We start from the raw sequence: 23,720 nt of genomic DNA on the forward strand, positions 1-23,720 counted from the left end.
TGAAAAGGGGAGTGCCACTTCTAAACCATCATATCTTGTGAGAACTTACTTACTATCATGAGAACAGCATGGAGGAAACCATCCCCATGATCCAATCACCTCCCACTAGGTCCCTCCCTCCACAACAGGGGATTACAATTTGAGATGAGATTTGGGTGGGGTCACAGAGCCAAACCATGTCAATAGCTCTTCTGTTTTTCCTTCCCAGCTTTACTTGACACCATTTCCCCTTCCTAATTTGCTTCTTAATGCTTATTCTAAATTAAAAATTTTCAGTAATTTGTTTGTGTCTATTTCTTCCAGTCAATTTTAAGTTTACAAAAGGCAATGGCCGTGACATTTAAAAAACTTTTTGAATTCCCATAGAGTAAGTAAGTGCTCACTAATATTTTAATAGGGCAAAACATTTTCCTGCCACTCCCAGTTTTGTTGCATGACTCTTTAGGAGGTCATGTTATAAGATATTCAGCCATGTGTCGTTAAGATATCTTCTAGAGGCTTCCTCAAATATAAACACCCCTGACTCCATGTGGTAAAATGGTAAAGGCTCATATAGAAATGAGTAAATATTCAAGACAAACTACTATGAATAACTGCCCATATTTTACTCACAGTTTTTAAACTCTTATTTTTTATTTTTCTAACACATGATAATTGCAAAAAAATTAAATCAACACAGAAAAGATATAATGTTGTACCCATAATACTACTCCCTACCCACTCAAGGTAACCTCAGTTAATAGTTTGGTTATTGCTCATTTATTTGTTTTTGAGACAGGGTCTCACTCTGTTGCCCACACTAGAGTGCAGTGACACAATCATGGCTCACTGCAACCCTGACCTCCTGGGCTCAAGGGATCCTCCTACCTCAGCCTCCCGAATAGCTTGGACTACAGGTGTGCCACTATGCCAGGCTAATTTTTGTACCTTTTTTAGAGACAGGGTTTCACCATGTTGCCCAGGCTTGTCTCAAACTCCTGGGCTCAAGCAACCCCCCTGCCTCAGCCTCCCAAGTCAACCCACCTGCCTCGGCCTCACAAAATGGCTTACAGGCATGAACCACCACACACAACCTTGGTTATTTAGATTTTTTTATGACTATGTAACTATTTACAAGTGTATTTTTTTTTTTTTTTTGAATACTAGTCATTAAGGTCTGCTTAAAGCTAAGTTTGTGTATGGGCATTTTCTGACATTTATATTTAAAAGTATACTTAATTTACCCAGTAGTCATTCAGGAGCAGGTTTTTGAGTCTCCATGTAGTTGTGTGGTTTTGAGTGAGTTTCTTACTCCTTAGTTCTAATTTGATTGCACTGTGGTCTGAGAGACTGTTATGATTTCCATTCTTTTGCATTTGCTGAGGAATGTTTTACTTCCAATTATGTGGTCAATTTTGGAATAAGTGTGATGTGGTAGTGAGAAGAGTGTGTACTCTGTTGATTTGGGGTGGAGAGTTCTGTAGATGTCTATTAGGTCCACTTAGTCTAGAGCTGAGTTCAAGTCCTGAATATCATTGTTAATTTTCTGTCTCATTGACCTGTCTAATATTGACAGTAGGGTGTTGAAGTCTCCTACTGTTGTTTTGTGGGAGTCCAAGTCTCTTTGTAGGTATCTAAGAACTTGCTTTATGAATCGGGGTGCTCTTGTATTGGGTGCATATATATTTAGGATAGTTAGCTCTTCTTGTTGCATTGATCCCTTTATCACTATGTAATGCCCTTCTTTGTCTCTTTTGATCTTTGTTGGCTTAAAGTCTGTTTTATCAGTGAATAGGATTGCAACCCCTGCTTTTTTTTGCTTTCCATTTGCTTGGTAAATATTCCTACATCCCTTTATTTTGAGCCTGTTTGCTCGTGAGATGGGTCTCCTGAATATAGCACACTGACTGGTCCTGACTCTTATCCAATGTGCTACCCTGTGTCTTTTAATTGGGACATTTAGCCCACTTACATTTAAGGTTAATATTGTTATGTGTGAATTTGATCCTGTTGTTATGATGCCTGCTGGTTATTTTGCCCGTTAGTTGATGCAGTTTCTTCATAGTATTGATGGTCTTTCCAATTTGGTATGTTTTTGCAGTGGTTGGTACCGATTTTTCCTTTCCATATTTAGTGCTTCCTTTAGGAACTCTTGTAAGGCAGGTCTAGTGGTGACAAAATCTCCCAGTATTTGCTTGTCTGTACAGGATTTTATTTCTCCTTCACTTATGAAACTTAGTTTGGCTGGATATGAAATTCTGGGTTGAAAATTCTTTAAGAATGTTGAGGGCTGGGGGTGGTGTCACAGGGCTGTAATCCCAGCACTTTGGGAGGCTGAGGTGGGCAGATTACCTGAGAGGAGTTTGAGAGCAGCCTGACCAACATGGAGAAACCCCGTCTCTAGTAAAAAATACAAAATTAGCCAGGCGTGGTGGTGCATGCCTGTAATCCCAGCTCAGCTACTCAGGAGGCTGAGGCAGGAGAATCGCTTGAAGCTTCTCCGAGATTGCACCATTGCACTCCAGCCTGGGCAGAAGGAGCGAAACTCCGTCTCAAAAAAAAAAAAAAAAAAAAAAAAAAAAAAAAAAAAAAAAAAAAAGAATGTTGAATATTGGACCCCCTGTTCTGGCTTGTAGGGTTTCTGCAGAGAGATCCGCTGTTAGTCTGATGGGCTTCCCTTTGCGGGTAACCCAACCTTTCTCTCTGGCTGCCATTAACATTTTTTCCTTCATTTCATCATTGGTGAATCAGATGATTATGTGTCTTGGGGTTGTTCTTCTTGAGGAGTATCTTTGTGGTGTTCTCTGTATTTCCTGAATTTGAATGTTGGCCTGTCTTGCTAAGTTGGGGAAGTTCTCCTGGATAATATCCTGAAGACTGTTTTCCAGCTTGGTTCCATTCTCCCCATCACTTTCAGGTACACCAATCAAATGTAGGTTTGGTCTTTTCACATAGTCCCATATTTCTTAGAGGCTTTGTTTGTTCCTTTTCACTCTTTTTTTTCTAATCTTCATTAAGTTGATCTTCACTCTCTGATATCCTTTTTTCCGCTTGATCTATTTGGCTACTGATATTTGTGTATCCTTCATGAAGTTCTTGTGCTGTGTTTTTCAGCTCCATCAGGTCATTTTTGTTCTTCTCTAAACTGGTTATTCTAGTTAGCAATTCATCTAACCTTTTTTGCAAGGTTCTTAGCCTTATTGCACTGGGTTAGAACATGCTCCTTTAGTTCAGAGGAGTTTGTTGTTACCCACCTTCTGAAACCGACTTCTGTCAATTCGTCAAACTCATTCTTCATCCAGTTTTGTTCCCTTGGTGGCCAGGAGTTGTGATCCTTTGGAGGAGAAGAGGTGTTCTGGGTTTTGGGATTTTCAGCCTTTTTGCACTGGTTCTTCCTTATCTTCGTGAGTTTATCTACCTTTGGTCTTTGATGCTGGTGACCTTTGAATGGGCTTTCTGTGTGGACGTCCTTTTTGTTGATGTTGATGCTATTCCTTTCTGTTTGTTAGTTTTTCTTCTTACAGTCAGTCCCTTTTGCTACAGGTCTGTTGGAGTTTGCTGGAGGTCCACTGCAGAACCTGTTTGCCTGAGTATCACTAGTGGAAGATGCAGAACAGCAAAGATTGCTGTGTGTTCCTTCCTCTGGAAGCTTCATCACAGAGGGGCACCTGCCAGATGCCAGCCAGAGCTCTCCTGTATGAGGTGTCTGTCAACCCCCGCTGGAGGTGTCTCCCAGTCAAGGGGCACAGGGATCAGGGAACCACTTGAGGAGGCAGTCTGTCCCTTGGGGATCAGGATCAGGGACTCACTTGAAGAGTCAGTCTGTCCCTTGGGGATCAGGATCAGGGACCCACTTGAAGAGTCAGTCTGTCCCTTAGCAGAGCTCGAGCACTGTGCTGGAAGATCTGCTGCTCTCTTCAGAGCCGGCAAGCAGGAACTTTTAACCCTGCTGAAGCTGTGCCCACAGCCGCCCCTTCCAGCAGGTGCTATATCCCAGGGAGATGGGAGTTTGATCTATAAGTCTCTGACTGGGGCTGCTGCCTTTCTTTCAGAGATGCCCCGCCCAGAGAGGAGGAATCTAGACAGGCAGTCTGGCTACAGTGGCTTTGCCAAACTGTGGTGGACTCTGCCCAGTCCGAACTTCCAGGCAACTTTGTTTATACTGTTAGGGGAAAACCACCTACTCAAGCCTAATGGCAGACCCCTCTCCCCCCACCAAGCATCCCAGGTCAACTTCAGACTGATATGTTGGCAGTGAGAATTTCAAACCAGTGGATAAATAAGTTCTCTGAAACCAATGAGAACAAAGACACAACGTACCAGAATTTCTGGGACACAGCTAAGGCAGTGAGTGTTTAGAGGGAAATTTATAGCACTAAGTGCCCACAGGAGAAAGCAAGAAAGAGCTAAAATAGACACCCTAACATCACAATCAAAAGAACTAGAGAAGCAAGAGCAAACAAATTCAAAAGCAAGCAGAAGACAAGAAATAACTAAGATTAGAGCAGAACTGAAGGAGATAGAGACATGAAAAACCCTTCAAAAAAATCAAAGAATCCAGGAGCTGTGTTTTTTGAGAAGGCTAACAAAATAGATAGTCCACTAGCCAGAGTAATAAGGAAGAAAAGAGAGAAGAATCAAATAGACACAATAAAAAATGATAAAGGGGATATCACCACTGATCCCACAGAAATACAAACTACCATCAGAGAATACTATAAACACCTCTATGCAAATAAACTAGAAAGTCTAGAAGAAATAGATAAATTCCTCGACATATACACCTTCCCGTGACTAAATCAGAAAGAAGTTGAATCCCCGAATAGACCAATAACAAGTTCTGAAATTGAGGCAGTAATTAATAGCCTACCAACCAAAAAAAGCCCAGGACTAGATGGATTCACAGCCGAATTTTACCAGAGGTACAAAGAGGAGCTGGTACCATTCCTTCTGAAACTATTCCAAACAATAGAAAAAGAGGGACTCCTCACTAACTCATTTTATGAGGCCAGCATCATCCTGATACCAAAACCTGGCAGAGACACAACAAAAAAAGAAAAATTCAGGCCAGTATTCCTGATGAACATTCTAAAATCCTCAATAAAATACTGGCAAATTGAATTCAGCAGCACATCAAAAAGCTTATCCACCACGATCAAGTAGGCTTCATCCCTGGGATGCCAAGCTGGTTCAACATACACAAATCAATAAACGTAATCCAGCATATAAACAGAACCAAAGACAAAAAACACATGATTATCTCAATAGATGCAGAAAAGGCCTTTGATAAAAATCAACACCCCTTCATGCTCAAAACTCTCAATAAACTAGGTATTGATGGAACGTATCTGAAAATAATAAGGTCTGTTTATGACAAACCCATAGCCAATGTCATATTGAGTAGGCAGAAGCAGGAAGCATTTCCTTTGACAACTGGCACAAGACAAGCATGCCCTCTCTCACCACTGCTATTCAACATAGTATTAGAAGTTCTGGCCAGGGCAATCAGTCAATAGAAAGAAATAAAGGGTATTCAAATAGGAAGGGAGGAAGTCAAATTGTCTCTGTTAGTAGATGACATGATTGTATATTTAGAAAAACCCCATCATCTCTGCCCTAAATCCCCTTGAGCTGATAAGCAACTTCAGCGAAGTCTCAGGATAAAAAGTCAATGTGCAAAAATCACAAGCATTCCTATACACCAATAATAGACAAACAGAGCCAAATCATGAGTGAACTCCCATTCACAATTGCTACAAAGGGAATAAAATACCTAGGAATACAACTTATAAGGGATGTGAAGGACTTCTTCAAGGAAAAGCATAAACCACTGCTCAAGGAAATAACAGAAAACATAAACAAATGGAAAAGCATTCCATCTTTGTGGATAGGAAGAATCGATATTGTGAGAATGGTCACACTGCCCTAAGTAATTTACAGATTCAATGCTATACCCGTGAAGCTACTATTGACTTTCTTGAGAGAATTAGTAAAAACTACTTTAACTTTCATATGGAACCAAGAAAGAGCCCCTAAAACAAAGACAATCCTAAGCAAAAAGAACAATACTGGAAGCATCACACTGTCTGACTTCAAACTGCACAACAAGGCTACAGTAACCAAAACGACATGGTACTGGTACCAAAACACATATATATATATAGACCAACAGAGGCCTCAGAAATAACACCACACATCTACAACAATCTGATCTTTGACAAACCTGACAAATACAAGCAATAGGGAAAGGACTCCCTATTCCTAAATGGTGTTGGGAAAACTGGCTAGCCATATGCAGAAAACTGAAACTGGACCCCTTCCTTACACTTTATGCAAAAATTAACTCAAGATGGAGTAAAGACTTAAACGTAAGACCTAAAACCATCAAAACCTTACAAGAAAACCTAGGCAATACCATTCAGGACATAGGCATGGGCAAAGACTTCATGAATAAAATGCCAAAAGCAATGGCAACAACAGCCAAAATTGAGAAATGGGATGTAATTAAACTAAAGAGCTTCTGCATAGCAAAAGAAACTATCATCAGAGTGAAAAGGCAACCTACAGAATGGGAGAAAATTTTTGCAATCTATCCATCTAACAAAGGGCTATATCCAGAATCTACAAGGAACTTTAACAAATTTACAAGAAAAAAACAACCCCATCAAAAAATTGGTGAAGGATAGCAACAGACACCTCTCAAAAGAAGACGTTTATGTGGCCAACAAACATATGAGAAAAAGCTCATCATCACTGGTCATTAGAGAAATGCAAATCAAAACCACAGTGAGCTATCATCTCATGCCAGTTAGAATGGCAATCATTAAAAAGTCAGGAAACAACAGATGCTGGAGAAGATGTTGGGAAATAGGAACATTTTTACACTGTTGGTGGGAGTGTAAATTAGTTCAACCATTGTAGAAGACAGTGGCAATTTTTCAAGGATCTAGAACTAGAAATACCGTTTCACCAAACAATCCCATTACTGAGTGTATACCCAAAGGATTATAAATCACTCTACTATATAGACACATGCATACTTATGTTTATTTCGGCACTGTTCACTATAGCAAACACTTGGAACCAACCCAAATGCCCATCAGTGACAGACTGGATAAAGAAAATGTGGCACATATATATCATGGAATACTATGCAGCCATACAAAAAGATGAGTTCATGTCCTTTGCAGAGACATGGATGAAGCTGGAAACCATCATTCTCAGCAAACTAACACAGGAACAAAAAACCACACACCACATATTCTCACTCATAAGTGGGAGTTGAACAATGAGAACACATGGACACAGGGAGGGGAACATCACACATTGGGGCCTGTCAGTGGGTTGGTGGCTAGGGGAGGGATAGCCTTAGGAGAAATACCTGATGTAGGTGACGGGTTGATGGGTGCAGCAAACCACCATGGCATGTGTATACCTATGTAACAAACCTGCACTTTCTGCATATGTATCCCAGAACCTAAAGTGTAATTTTAGAAAGTATACTTAATTATTGTTAATGACTGTACATATGGCATTTTATTGTTTTATTATTTAGATACGTAAAATTTATTTTCCCAATAGTGTCCAAATGTTGGTGGACATTTGGATTATTTTTAGTGTTTCACTAGTATAACTCCATTGCAATGAAAATCTTTAATTCTCATGTCAGTTTTCATGGAAGTATGATTGTGCTATCAAAGGATTTTTTGTCAGTCTTGAGCAGATGGCCTTCCTAACTGCCTCCAAAGATTCCAGATACTTTTTAACTGTTGTGAATTTTTCAGCTGTATGAAATAAGTTGCCCAGCCTGATTCCTTGATTTGCACTGGGCTCAGGATCTGCGAGAGGGAGTTTGATTTCAGTCTGCATTGACTGTCTGGAGAATGAGTTCCTCTAAAGAGCAGAATGGGTTGGAGAGGTGAAGGGTTCCTGAGGGATGATGTGTCTGAATGAGAAGGAGATGACTGGGCAGCAGGGCCTGGTGATCTGCAGGCACAGAGGTCTCAGGTTTAGCGTGAAGTGGTGCCTGATTGAGCCAGAGTCTTCCCTGGAGGGTGTTCATATAGTCCATGCTGTAAAGGAAAAAACTGACACTAAGGGCTCAGCCACAATGCTTTAGGATCCCCTCTGAAAGGACCTACTCATGTGAAGGTGAAGGATTGTCCTCACCTTCCTTGTGGACAGGAATACCTCAAGAACACTGGCAGGAGTATGGTCCAGAGACCATAGGCAGTGAATGATGGCGATGAACAGACAGCAGGGCAAAGATTCTGTACAGTAGTTGTGATTGCCTTTGAGGGTGCCCATCACTAATGGAGGAGGGTCTGAGAGAGGAATGGATTTAAATAACAGAAATTAAGGAAAATATAAAATTTCTAATCAAGAAGGTGGATGATCTCTGAATATTAGTAATATAAAAGTGAAACAAACATCTTTAAATATAGGTGCAGTAAGACAGTGTATATATTGCATACATTTTAAAGTTCACAGTCATTCCAATTGGCTCTGAAAATGAAACCTTCATGAGTTTATATTCCACTAGCAGGATATGAGTGTGTGCACACCGAGAGCTGTTCTGGCTGTGGCCACCTTTTGTTCTACCCTTCCTCATCACTGGTTATGGTCGACAAGAGAATCCCCTTAATGTCAAGTAGCCTTCAGTAATATGCAGCCAAAGGAGAGATGGATTCTCAAGCCACTCAGAAACATTTCAGAGCTGTTCATTTTGAACCCACAACACTTGTGGGCTCTGCTGCCAGATGTTTTAGCTATCAGGTGTGATAACTTGTACTGTGTCACCTTGTTTAAGCTGGAACTACATTTTCCAGGATTCCCTTCCCTGTATAGTTTTGGGTTCGAGTTGACTAAAAGAGGAGTTTGCACAGAATTTGTGTGAGGATGGATTATTTATTTACTTATTTAGTTTTAAATTTAATTTTGTTTTAAGTTCCAGGTAATCTATTCATAAGGGATCCTCTCCCATGACCCAAGCACCTCCAATTAGGCCTGCCTTCCAAAACTGGAGATCAAATTTCAACGAGAGATTTTGTGGGGACATGCATCCAAACTGTAGCACTTGGTAGCAAGTCCCAAGTCCTTTTCCCCACCTCCTCCTTTGCCATCCACTTCTCCATCTGGAGGTGCTGATACCTCTGCTTGACTGGCTGGGGGCTTCTAGGATCCTCCAACCTCACTTTTAGACCTGCCCTTTCTCACCTCCTCTTGTAATTGTGCAAGCTTTGATTCCTATAATAAATCCCTTGTCTATAAGTCATAGTAGTTCTGCTTCCTTAATTGAACCCTGGCTGACTCACATCTTTGGTTTGAAAATCAGGGGGAAACATGATTTTTTTTTTATAGCTAGTTTTCCTTTATCCTTCCTTCTCTTTAAATACATACACATAATACAGTAGAAATACTTTTGGCTTTCATAAATGCTTTTCATCTTCCATGACTGTTTCCAGCATCTCTTGAAATTACAAGTGTTACACAGGTATTTTTACTGTCAATGTATATCATAATACGATTGTGTAAACTGTAATTAATCAGTAGAGATTTCTTCTGGAAGTTTGTTCTTTTGAAGAAACTTGTATTCTTCTGAAAAACTGTCATTTCTTCAAGTGGCTTCATCTGCAGAAGATTTGTTTAATGTCCTGTGGTTTCATTCTTACAGTGTTAAAAATTCTTTAATTAGTTATGGGTGTTGAATGAGGTCACATGGGTATTTTTTTTTTTTTTTTTGCCATCAGTGTTAGGAGTTCTGTCCTAAGGCTTTTGTGTAGAAATATATCTTTTAATATAATTGACACAGTGTAAGATTGGCTTACTAGTATTAAACTACATGAAAAGAGCAAGACTGTATCTTTTACTGAGGAGAAATAGTAAGATATTACAATTGAATTGGTTTTTTCTAAAGGTAATTTTTATCTACCTTTAAAATTTTATCACCAACAAAATGTGTATTAATGGTTATAAAAGCAGTAAGTAAGATTAGTGACAAGATCAGAAGAGTAGCCTAATTTATATTACAGATTTTAATGTGGCCTATAATACAGTAATAAATATACAATATTTTAAAGAGTATGGCAAATATGAAAAAAACAATGATTTAATAAATGTTAGGAATTTTTATAGGAACTAAAATTAAAATTATTCCATCGAAAGCATAAATATGTTTTGTGTTAAGATATTATCATTTTTAAAGACTCAAACTCTTCAAAATGGCATTATTATGCCCCCAGAGTATCCGAATAAAGGATTTTTTTTCATAATATGAAATCATATTCAAAAGGAAATTTTAGATTTAAAATTTACATGAAAGCCTTATCAGTTAAGGATTTCTTGATTTGAAATAATATCTCCCTGGATAACTTCTTGTTTGTATCACAAAATCCTTGTCCTGGAGATGGTTCTATTTCTGTCTTTTACTTATATTTGAAAGTGGCTGTTTTAGACATATACGATTCAAATCTCTGATGGGCAGCAGTCTACTGGGAAGCCACATATCTCCAGTCTCATTCAGTCAAGTGATGTGACCAGCGGTGAAGTGGTTTATTCTAATGTGCTGTGTGTTTGAAATTCTCCCCCAAATTTGAAAAGTCCGTGTCGGACATGTTGAAAACTGAAATAATTATTTCAGTCTCAAAGACGCCTTTGGACATATGGAGAATTATCACAGTATCATCTTATTCCCACCAACCCAGCTGCAACTTGAGGAAATATGTGTCAGTCTATATGTGATATTATAGTAATGATTGAAGATTGGTAACTCTCTATTTTTATGTTTGGGTTTTGAAGTCATAATGCAAACATAGAAGTGAGCTCATTTCCTTCAGGAATTTGGCACCGAAACTCTAGCTTATCTCTGTATAATTGTATATTCTTTATTGAAAGTTCGTCTTTACCCAATATCTTTCGACTCTTCTCTTGCCTTTCACTTTCCCTTCTCCTTGCCTTCTGGTAATAGGTAAATATGAAATTCTGCAATACAATTTAACTTTCTCAATTAGGAATTCTATCAAATCTCATGAAAGGTGATTGCCATGCTGTGTGTTACACAATGCAATTGTGCTGAGAACTGGGATATTCCAATTTTGCTCCAGTCAGTGAACCATGGAAATCAGTTTCCACAACAAGTCTAACATTATTGACTCCAAATAGATGATCGTTGTAGTAGTAGTCATCTCATTGCAGTATCAGTGATACATTTAGCATTTAGGAAAGTATTATATTTTAGAAAAGAGCAATGCTGAATAAAAACCAGCTCAGTAACACAAATAGTTGATTCATCACTGAACTGTTTTTAAAAAGTAGTTGAAAATAACTTGCTTTTGTAAATATATTTGACTAACATTTCAGACATTTACTATGATTCCTATTATGGCTCTGAAATATGTCTTGTGAACATTACTTTGTGTAAATATGTTTTCAGAAAGCCATCTCTAAGAAAATTAAGTGAACCACATTTTACAAAGCTTGCTTAATTAAAAATGTGTATTCTATTTAGATTATGCTTTTCTTAATGAATTGATTTTTTCCCTTTAGATCCACTGCTTCCAAGAATGTTTATTATCCAGCATGTGACTATGGGCGATCTATAAAAATTGGTATAAAACTGTATTATAATTAGAATAACACTTGTGGTAAAGAATGAAAAGAAAACATTTGCAAAAGCATTGTTATAATTCAGCCAATAAAGTAAAAAAAAAAAACCACAGAGTGAGGTTTTGCTTAGACTTTTTAAATGGCTCTAAATATCATTCTCTTAAGTGATATTGTGTTTGAGAGTCTTACATGTTTATAAGTTTGTCAGATATGTCTTACAGTGTTTTCTACGAAAATATATGTACATTCTAATAAACTGGTTCCCATTAAACTGAGTGAAAACTTAACCATGAGTACTGGTTATTTTCAGAAACTCACTAGGAAAGGAACAAAATTTAGTGAAGACATTGCATACTTAGGCTACTGCATATAAAAATAGCGATTCAGAGCAAAGACTTTGGAGTTATCCAGACCCGAGTTATACCAACTCAGAGTCCAATAATATAATCATCAATGTCTAGGTTGCAGTCCACTTCTATATAAAATCTATTTTATGCCTGTAATCTTCGCACTTTGGGAGACTGAGATGGGCAGATTGCCTGAGCTCAGGAGTTTGAGACCAGCTGGAGCAACATGGGAAGCCTCATCTCTGCTAAAAATACAAAAAATTAGCTGGGCATGGTGGCACATGCCTGTAATCCCAGCTACTTGGGAGGCTGAGGCAGGAGAATTGCTTGAACCCGGGAGGAAGATGTTGCAGTGAGCCAAGATCACACGACTGCACTCCAGTCTGGGTGACAAAGTGAGACTCTGTCCAAAAAAAAAAAGAAAAAAGAAAAAACCCCAATAGGTATTGGGGGTTTTTTCCTCTGTCCTGTTAGCTTGTTTTTCTAAAGGATGGTTAAATCATCTTATTCAGACAAAAATTGCATTTTATGTATTGGATTTTTTTTTTCTTTTCTTTTCTAACACTGTTCAGGATTGGGGCAAGAGGCAATGTTAAAAAAAAAAAAAAGAAATTTGAGCTTTGGGAGAGATCAGATCTTTAAATAAATAGACACAGTGACATTTAGTACATGTGAATCAATTTGGTAAATACTGAATGAGGAGACGAGTTACTGTTGAGTGGGATTTAGTCATTTTACTTAATTTTCAGCACCTTGAGTAAATAAGCATTGAATTAAATTACTTCATGAGAGTTTTTCTCAAGATGAGAAAAACTTGCTTTACTTTGGGCTGCTGACTTGCTGACTTACTATATTGATTTAGCACTTGAGATGTAATCAGAAGAGATGATTTTAGTGAACTCATTTTTGGCCTGGGGTGTATGTTGCAGATGTGCATAAGTTGTTGTCTTTCTCTATTTGTCCTGATCTGTGGTTTCAGAGTCTCTGAACTGGTTGCTTGGTCTACCAACTGTTTTGCATGGAATGCTTTTGACTGGAGGTGAAATAGCGACACGTTTAATTGACAGCGTTTCATTGAGGATACAACTGTTTCTGTGTCTTGATGGTTCGTGACTAAAGCTGATCTAATCAAGCCTATGTAGTGCCAATTAACAATGCCCAATTAGGTATTCTCTCTGGCTTTCAGGTTTTGCTGCTGGAAAGCTCAGAGAGGAAAGCATCTCTTTGGGATGACAAGAATATGAAAAATGATAATGGCAATGGAATGCCAGTTATTTTAAAGAATTTGAAGTGATCACAATTAAAAATTTGAGTAGACAGCAAAAAGTATTTTTTCCAGTTGATGTCTTCCAAAGAAAAATAGGAAATGTCTTCCTGTGTGCCATTTTTTCTTAATTGCTGAAAATTATTATAATGATGATAGCTGTCATATTTTGACTTAAAAAAGTGTGCCAGGCACTTTACTATATTTCATTTATTCTTCACATCATCCTTACACTGTAGACTCCTTTAATATGACTGCTTTACAGAAGGGCATGCTACTTTTACCTTTCTGAATCTCAGTTGTTTCTTCTCTGCAAAGAAAGTAGACAGGTGGAGTTGGAGATTGTAACCAGGTCTGTTTAACTCCAATATCCTTGCTCTTACTACTGTTCTTACAGTATGCTAAATATGCAATGCATTCATTTTACTTGGTTGCTTTCCTTGTAAGTTTCTGACAATTAATTTGTCTTCTACTCAGCTTGATGGAAACCAGTTTATTTTAAGACAGGGCTTGACCGATGTTGTGATGGTTCGTATCCAGGGCAGAAATTATTGCCAGAGGGTACACAGGATAGCATTCTAAGAAAAAACTGTGTTTGCTTCTGAGAAAAAGGTGGGCTTCAGCTTTCTGAGTGTAAGCAAATATAGGAGACAAGAAGACTAACCAATAAAGACAGTGAAGGAGCCTCAATGGTGTGACATCAGCTGGCCGAATGCCTTCTGTAAAATACTTCTGTAGCTCCCCATTGCCTTCATGATAAAACCTTTCACGGCTCTTTCCGTTTGAACGTTTACCTGCTTGCCTGTGAGTAACAGTGATGATGACAGTGACAGTAATAGCTGAAATAACCAAACTTAATGGAGCGCTTGCTTCATTGAGCAGTGGCAGATACCAACAAAATGTTAGTTTTTTGGTTTAGCCATCTCTGTAATGATCCCTTTCATTCTTTACAATATACAAAGGTAATGAATGAACTAACTGGTCGAGGCAATAGTTTTTAATTAATCATGAGTTTTCAGGCTCTGGGATAAAGCATTCATATGTGTTCATTTAATTTTTAAAACAACCCTCATCATCATTTCACAGTTGAATAAACCGAGTTTCAGAGACATTAAGTAACTTGCCTCATGTCACACAGCTAGGTGAGGGATGAAGGCCAGATTGAAACCTGGGTTTGCAGATTCTAAATCTGGTATACTGAACCAGAATACTCCCACGGCCTTATAGAGGATCGATTGGGTTCTCTGATTTTAAATAAAGATGACTCACAAACAGAGGATATCAGTATCAGCTGTGGTCTGCAGATGTGTGCTATTTGGTTTATTAAACATATTTGATTTGGAGGCCTTTTTTTTTTTTTTTTTTTTTTTTTGGTGGTTGGGGAGGGGAGCTACCCTATTTGCTAAAGGCCCCATTTGTCACTGGGCTACTTCACGCACCCAACTTCCCTGCAAGGGAACATACTTGTATTAATAACTGTCACCTAAAAAGTCAAGATTAGAGAGTTCTTTCATTCCTGGAGTGTGAAGAGAAACAAAGATTCCACAACCACTTTGCCCCAGGATATTTTGTTACCTTGCCAATAATTTTAAAATACTGCTTGCTTTTAGTTTTAATCCATTTCCTCCTTCCTTGCCCAACCCTATCAATATATAGAACAACTGCTCAGAAAACTGTTAGTTTCCAATAATGCAGTTATTAACTATGACCTTTGTGTCTTGTCTTTAAACTTTCTCCCACATAATCCAGTCTTCCCTTTGACATCTCTGATGGTTAGCTCCTCTTACTGGCAGACTGGTGCCTCTGCCATATGGGAGTGCCATTGCACAGTAAAATTGATACCTCCTTCCAGGATTTATTTAGCTTCTTCTGACACACTCAAAAGAGCAAGGGAACACATGCCTTGCTTTCCTTTGAGAAGGTCCAGTATTAGATGATTAAACTGGAAGGAAGCATTTGAATATCCTCAGTAAAAAAGCTTTGTATTAGGCACATTGATTTTTTTTTTTTTTTTTTTTTTTGAAGTTCTTCATTGCATTTGTTTTCAAAGTTAGTTTGAGAGAGCTTTTACCAGTTACTCGGAAGTTACGTGCCATTATTGCTTTCCTTGTTGCTTTAAAAACAAAAAAAAGAATTTAAAATCAGCTACCAACTCTGGATTTTTCTTTTTCAGATGCAAAAGAAATTGTTTTAAAAGCCCAGATCTTAGCTGGAGGAAGAGGAAAAGGTGTCTTCAATAGTGGATTGAAAGGAGGTGTTCATTTAACAAAAGAGTAAGTCTGGAGGTTGTTATTCCTTGTCTTTCGGCCAAGCAGTTATGGAAGATCTTGCTCAAGATTGAAAGGCACACTGAGGATACTTGTGGCGGGATAGGAGCGGGCCGAAGCAACTAGAAGAAACTGAAATCATAGGTAGAGGGCTCTGGCAGTGGCCTAGTTTCCCTTCTGCTCCCACAAAATGATTTTTCTTACTAATTGGTGAAAACTTGACAGTACTTCTCTCCTAGACAATCAATGATTCATCATAAATGTTGGAAATGATACCACTTCCAACTGAAATGCTACTTCCATAATGTCACTCCTATTCAAGAACCTGCAGTGACTCCCCATTACCAGTGGCATCTGGGGTACCTCCCCTCTGATAGTCCAAGCCTTCCTTTATTTGAGCCTGTCTTTTCACCTTCATCTACTGTGTCTCGTAGCACTGAACACTTTCCTCTCCTCCCTGTTCCTGTCACACACCTTTTTACTATTTACTTTGATCTTTACCCTCTTCCTATCCCTCTCATTGTTCAATATCTCCCCAGTTTTCCGCTGCTGGATCTTCAGTCAACTCTTATCTGATTCTGGTATGCATTTTAGCATTATCTCTTTACTATGACTGTAACTTTTTTGGGTGAAGATGTCACAAAGCATCTTTTGTTTCATTTATTCATTCATGAACTCATTTTTATTTTGCTCTCAGTGAACCTCTAGTACAGTGCTAAACACGCAGCACATAAGCAGAAAGACCCATGAATTTTGTGAGGGTGAAGGTGAACCCTTTGCAGTGTAGACATGAGACTCTGTGTAAGGACTCTGCTTTAAAATGATTTTCAACAAACATTCATTTTCTGCTTGTTTTCTCTTTCTCTTAGCCCAAATGTTGTGGGACAGCTGGCTAAACAGATGATTGGGTACAATCTAGCAACAAAACAAACTCCAAAAGAAGGTGTGAAAGTTAACAAGGTAATATGGATGCTTTGGGTCATTTTCTATACATGTGTTAAAAAATAGAAAAGAAACCCATCCTTTAGTTTTTGACAAAATCTAATGAAATACTGCTCTTTGGCAATGTGCCATTTTATTTTTTAAAGCTCATCTCATCTGTTTAGTAAGTGGTATGTCTTTGAAGAGAAATAAAAAGGGCTCTATGATAGTAATATTATTTATTATCATTAGCATTTAGCAAAAGTGGGTGATGGTGAGTGACCAAGCAATGGCTGTCCCTCTGAGAACACAGATGTATTCTATTTAGTTGAGAAGTGCTTGCTATGACAGCCTTATACTCAATGAGGGACATTCGCTGCTCCCACACAGTGGCCCTCCACTCCAGGTGTGTCTGTCAGAATTACCTATTGTGGTTGTTTTTCTAAATGCCCCATTCCTTATTTTGGGATGACTACAATTTTGAGCCATTTTTATTGCTGGGAGTATATTTCATTAGGAAGATCAGCTGAAGCACCCAAGTATGTATAGTATGTGGACACACACCCCTCATCCACACATAGAAAATAAAGCCCACAGGAAAGTGGCCTGCCTCAGTCATGAAATTGTGAGTGGTAGAGCTGAGACCAGAACCTAACTCTCCCTCCTGCCAGTCTGCCTTTCACCATCCCTTTTGTGTATCCAGACACTAGAACTAGCTATCTGGGTTGCAGAATCCAGTGCAAAATAAAAAGGCAGGGGACCCGTGTTAAAACTTCAAGACAGCTATTGCTAAACATTAAATCCCTATACAACTACACAGATCACATGTGTCAGCCCTGAAAAGCATCCATGGTTAGAAGGTCCTGTCCTAACAGCAAATTAGGGTCCCGCCTTTTGGGATGGCAGCTGTCTGTTCCATTGACATAGCATCACAGATCAGTGGTCTCTACCAGTGCACCATGCAGCAGGACAGTGCAGTGGTAACATGCTGTTTTTACTTTTCAGGGAGAGTTTTGTGGAAAACTCTTAAGTTGTTGTATTTATCGGTATTTAGTTCCATTTTCTTGTGTTAATTTTTGTGGGTACATAGTAGGTGTATATATTTACAGGGTACATGAGATGTTTTGATACAGACATCCAATGTGTAATAATCCCATTACAGTCCTTTTTCTTGCTATGTAGCAATCTATGATATGGATGTACCTACCACAGTTTGTTTAACCATCATCTGTTGAAAGACATCTGGGTTGGTTCGTTTTTGGTTATTACAAATAAAGCCACTCTGGACATTCATGAACACGTTTTTGGTATAAATGTTCATTTTGGGGGATAATTGTTGGGCTATATGGAAGTTGTATGATTAGTTTTCTTAAGAAACTAACGAATGTTTTCCAGCATGGCTGTTCCATTTTGCATTGCCATCAGCAATGTGTAAGTGATCAGGGTTCTCCACATTCTAGCCCATATTTGGTGGTGGTGGTATTATTTTAGCTATTCTTATGGGTGTGTAGTGATATTTCATTGTGATTTTAATTTGCATTTCCCTAATGGCTAGAGATGTTGAACATCTTTTCATGTGCTTATTCACCATCTGTAGATTGTCATTGGTGAATTGTCTGTTCATGGATGCTATGTTCTGAATGTTCCCTCCAAAATGGGTGTTGAAATTTAATCCCCATTGTGGTGGCATTAAGAGGTAGAGCCTTTTGGGAAGTGATTAATCATGAAGGCTCTGCCCTCATGAATGGATTAGTGCAAGCTTGTCCAACCCACAGCCCACAGGCCACATGCATCCCAGGATGGCTTTGAAAGTGGTCCAAGACAAATCTGTAACCTTTCTTAAATATTATGAGATTTTTTTCAATTTTAGTTTCTTAGCTCAATTATCGTTAGTGTATTTTATGTGCAGCCCAAGACAATCCTTCTTATTCCGGTGTGGCCCAGGGAAGCCAAAATATTGGACATCCCTGGTAGTGCCTTATGAAAGGACTGAAGGGAACTAGCTTAGACCTGTTTTGCATTTCCACTTTCTGCCATGTGAGGATGAAGCAAGAAAGGCCATGTCACCAAATGGCAGTGCTTGGACTTCCCAACCTCCAGAACTGCAAAACAACATATATTCATTTTTTCAACAGGGTCATTTGCAGGGCAAAAGTGTTTAATTTTGATGAAGTCCAATACATCAATATTTCCTTTATGGATTATACATTTTTAGTATCAGGTCTAAGTCCTCTTTACCTTGCCTTACGTAATAAAAATTTTCTCATATTTTTTCTAGATGTTTTATAGTTTTCTGTTTTATATTTAGGTTTGTGATCCATTTTGAGTTAACTTGTGAATAAACTGTGAGACTTAGGTCAAGGTTATTTTTTAAGGGGCAAGGGGGATATGATATTCAGTTGTTCCTGCACCATTTTTTGAAAAGGCTTATCTTTTCTCCATTGAATTGCTTTTACATCTTTGTCAAAATTCAGCTAGGCATATTTCTTTGGGTCTGTTTTGGGGTTCTCTATTTTGTTCCATTGATCTTTGTGTCTGTCCCTCCACCAACACCACAGAGTCTTAATTACTGTATTTATGTAAGTTCTGAAATTGAGTAGAATAACTCTTCTTGCTTTATTATTCTTTTCCAAAACAGTTTTACCCATTCGAGTTCCTATGCCTTTTTATGAACAATCTAAAACAATTTTGTCTTTATGAAAAAATCCTGCTGAAATTTTGATAGGAATCTTATTAAACCTGTATATGAATTTGGAGGGAATTGATTTTTTGTTATATTAAGTCTTGCAATCCATGTATATGATACGTCTCTCCTTTTTTTTAGGTCTCCTTTGATTTATTTCATCAGTGTTGTATTGTTTTCAGCATATACGTTTGGTATATGTTTTGTTAGATTTACACATACATTTTTCTCTTTTACAGCGATTATAAGTGGCACTGGATTCTTAATTTCAGTGTCCAACATACTCATTGTTAGTTGGTGTTGATTTCTTGTTAAATGCTTGGTGAACTTCCCTAGTGAAACCGTGTGAGCCTGGAGATTTATTTGTCTGTGCCTGTTAATGTTTTTGGGTTGCTGGTTTCTCTAGCACCCAGCACCCTGCCTAAGATTTACGAGGCCAAAGAAAACACAGGAGACTCGCTACCTTGCGCTTCCTTGGACCTCAAGCTCCCTAGCTAGTCTCTCTTCTTCTCTATAACTTTCAGAGTCACCTTAAGTTTTATGTATATATATATCCAAGGTTTTTATTTGTACTTAGCAGGAAGAATAGGGAAAAATATGGCTACTCCATTTTCTCAAAAGTAGAAGTCCCCAGATTATAGAAGCTTTTGATTCTAAATTTATTTGAGAAGCTGTTTAAACACATACACACATTTATACACATCAGATATTTGTTTCCTAAGTCTGTGCCAATGCGTTATGTGTTCCTGGGGCTAGTACTAGGGCCCGTGAGACAGCGCGACTCATCATGTGGTCCAGGATTCAGTACCAATAGTGGTTACTGCTCTGTAATGAATTTAAAATTCAAGAATGTACTTTTAATCTTCTCTGTTCATGGGTGTGTTACAAATAGTTTGTGTGCTAGCACTCATCTCCTGACCACAATTCAAGTAGCATGATATTTTTAAGAAAACAGATTCAGTGGTAGATAGGTCAAAGAAAGTTAAAAAGCTTTCTATACTGGTGGACTCCACAAAGAGGACGTGTCAACATATTCTTTGTGTAACTCACAGGTGAAGCTCTTTTGAAATGTATCTAATGGAGTTGCTCAGGGATGAATGTTTGTGGATTCCATTTAGATTTCTCTATAACAATTCCTAAAATACTCTGTCATCCTCGGTCATTTGGAAGGCATGACGGTGTCAACAAACTGGTCTTTGTTGTGTAAAATTTCTTGAATTATCTCTTGATAATTATCATTTTCCTGGTGACATTGTCTTAAAGAGTCATACATTATTCCTATGAATCAAGAGCTGTTTCAGACAGCAGCTGGGCTTCACAAATAGAAATTTGGTGGAATACAGAGCACATCTGCCAACGTTTTTGAAGATTAAGAATAGGACTCTTGAATGACACTTATCCTAAAAAATTATAATTTTGTGTTGCCTCTAAGAATAACTACTGAAAGTCATTAAGTATTATTCACTAAACTAACTCTGTATTAGAAAATGAAGTGTTACGTCAGTAGACCTGAAAGCATATACCAAACACATTCCTCATTTTGTATTTTGTGCCAAATTTCTTAAAAAAGCTTTCTCTTCTAGAGAAAGTTTTAGAAGAAATGACTATCTTAATTTCTTAAAATGTTTGTATTAATGTTGATGCTTAGAAAGGCAAACTTTATGTTATTTCTATAAACGACGAGTTGTTATTGTATTTTATAAGGAAAGAATAGGGCTAAGTATTTTTGCTTCAAATATTGTCCTACTCCTCAATCAGAAATTCTGAAAGAATTGACGGTTTCAGGCAGCCTGAAGGCTGAGAGAATTAAGTACTGACTGATGGTTTGACCTTCATTGTTGGTGAGAAAAATCAACTTTAAATCAGAGTGGTTCTGTGCTAATTCTAACACTGTGTGCTGAGAAATAGTTTTTATATACTTATGAACTTCCATTTCTGATAAATCAATAGGAAGACCTGTATGTTTTATTTTTAACTAATGGTAAATTCAAAAAAAGTTTGAAAAAGAGGAGTTCTGTATTCATTCCATTATAGCTTTTTAGATCATCATATATTTATCCCATTTCGTGTGACCTAAAACTTAAGTATTTTTGTGGTATCTGAGTAGTTAAAATCTAATGCTACTTAATCCTTAATCTGTAACTTTTTTTGTGGAACCCATCACCAAACTACTTGTAAGAAAAGCAATGTGGCCGGAAGCGGTGGCTAACGCCTGTAATCCAAGCACTTTGGAGGCCCAGGTGGACGGATCACGAGGTCAGGAGATTGAGACCACGGTGAAACCCCGTCTCTACTAAAAATACAGAAAATTAGCTGGACTTGGTGGCGGGCGCCTGTAGTCCCAGCTGCTCGGGAGGCTGAGGCAGGAGAATGGCGTGGACCCGGGAAGCAGAGCTTGCAGTGAGCTGAGATCGCGCCACTGTACTCCAGCCTGGGTGACAGAGCGAGACTCTGTCTCCAAAAAAGAAAAGCAGTATAACTGCTTTCATTGTTTTCACATCTATTACTGATTATTTATGGGATTGTTTTTATATTCTTTAAACATCCAAGACATCTTTCACTGTTCTCTTTAGGTGTGTAAGTTGGAACAACCTCTCTCAAGCACTTGGACAGTACTTATCAAAATTTTAAATATTCACAGTTTAAAACCTAGACATTTCACTTTTAGGGTACTTATCTACAGGGATACTAAAAGTAATGAACAAAGATATATGTACAAAAATACTCACTAAAGTAGCATCTTAGGAAAATTGAAGTTCATGTAAATGTCTATCAGCAGGCCAGGAACCATGACTCGTGCCTGTAATCCCAACACTTTGGGAGGCCGAGGCAAGTGCATTGCTTGAATCCAGGAGTTTGAGACCAGCCTGGGCAACATAGCGAGACCCCATCTCTACAAAAAATAAAGCAAAAATTAGGTGGGTATGGAGGCACGTGCCTGTAGTTTTGGCTACTCAGGAGGCTGAGGTTTGAGTCTGGGAGGTCAAGGCTGCAGTGAGCCATGACTGTGCCATTGCACTCCAGCCTGAGAGCAACATAGCAAGACTGTCTCAAAATAATAATAATAATAAAAATAAATAAAAGCAGGAACATGGTTAAATAAATATTGTCATATAAGTACCATGTAATCACAATGAAAAGAGAAGACCTTAGCAAGATATTTAAGTTGTAGTATTAAGATTTTTTAAAAAAAGGGGCCGGGCGCGGTGGCTCAAGCCTGTAATCCCAGCACTTTGGGAGGCGGAGACGGGTGGATCACGAGGTCAGGAGATCGAGACCATCCTGGCTAACACGGTGAAACCCCGTCTCTACTAAATATTACAAAAAACTAGCTGGGCGAGGTGGCGGGTGCCTGTAGTCCCAGCTACTCGGGAGGCTGAGGCAGGAGAATGGCGTGAACCCGGGAGGCGGAGCTTGCAGTGAGCCGAGATCTGGCCACTGCACTCCAGCCTGGGCGACAGAGCAAGACTCCGTCTCAAAAAAAAAAAAAAAAAAAAAAAAAAGATTTTTTAAAAAAAGGCTAGGCGTGGTGGCTTATGTCTATAATCCCAGCAGTTTGGGAGGCCGAGGCAGGTAGATCACTTGAGGTCAACAGTTCAAGACCAGCCTGGCCAACATGGTGAATCCCCATCTCAACTAAAAATACAAAAATTAGCCAAGCATGGTGGCAGGCACCTGTAAGCCGAGCTACTGGGGAGGCTGAGGCATAAGAATCGCTTGAACATGGGAGGCAGAGGTTTCAGGGAGGCGGAGGTTGTAGTGAGCGGAGATCGTGCCACTGCACTACAGCCTGGGTGACGGAATGAGACTCTGTCTTAAAAAAAAAAAAAAAAAAAAGAGAGATTTTAAAAAAGAAAGGCATCCTAGTGTGTGTAATATGCTTCCTGATGATTCCATTACTGCAACGCTTGCAGATACATAGAAAAGGACTAGAATGCTAGCAGTGGTTTTCCCGGTGGGGCTGTTACATGCAGTTCAAGTCCTATAGAGCAAAAGGACACCTGGCTGAGGCAGTGAGTCCCCACTCACTCGTGGAATTGAATGACATTCTTCCATCCCACTTGTTCCTTGCCCAGTCATGGTCCTGGCAAGTGACCACATACTCCCAAAGGAAGGGGTGCCCTTTTCTAGTTATCACAAAGGTTCCTGCTAGGCTCATATTTGCGCTGACTTCTGGGGCCCGAGGGGTTTGTTTGAGGTAGAGCTATGCAGCAGGGGGCTGCTTTCACTTTCTCATTTATATATTTTTGGTATCGTTTCCATTATTTTTGAACAAGTAAATATTCTGTTTGTAAATTAAAAGAAAGTATAAAACAAAATAAAATATAGTGATCAAAGAGACAGAAATATACAGACATATGAAGCATCAGACATACTGTAAAAGAATCTGTCTGTGGTCATCATGCTTGGTTTTCCACCAGAGAAATCTGAGAAAAGTCAGTGTAGAGATATATATATATATATATATATATATATATATATATATATATATGAACTGTTAATATCTCAAATTAAAATAACAGCCACTTCTCTAGAGTATTTCTTAAGCGACACAGTTTCTTGAGGAAGGAAAAAAAGAAGATTAAAGTGGGAAGGTTCCTTGAGGCAAACCAAATACGTGTCACTTGAATAAGTTAACAGGATCAATTAAGGAG

At 38.6% G+C, this 23,720-nt stretch overlaps 1 protein-coding gene across 2 annotated transcripts in view; it reads left to right on the forward strand.

Annotated features, from left to right (window-relative positions):
- The window catches only part of SUCLG2 (succinate-CoA ligase GDP-forming subunit beta), a 300,875-nt gene that overhangs the window by 138,004 nt on the left and 139,151 nt on the right, over positions 1–23,720 (forward strand). For both annotated transcript variants that reach the window (XM_007984920.3, XM_007984921.3), the window contains exons 3-4: positions 15,368–15,467; positions 16,331–16,421. In XM_007984920.3, the coding sequence (XP_007983111.3) occupies positions 15,368–15,467; positions 16,331–16,421 (191 nt within the window). The remainder of the gene's footprint in view (positions 1–15,367; positions 15,468–16,330; positions 16,422–23,720) is intronic.

Source organism: Chlorocebus sabaeus, chromosome 22, assembly GCF_047675955.1.
Source record: "Chlorocebus sabaeus isolate Y175 chromosome 22, mChlSab1.0.hap1, whole genome shotgun sequence".
NCBI lineage: Eukaryota > Metazoa > Chordata > Mammalia > Primates > Cercopithecidae > Chlorocebus > Chlorocebus sabaeus.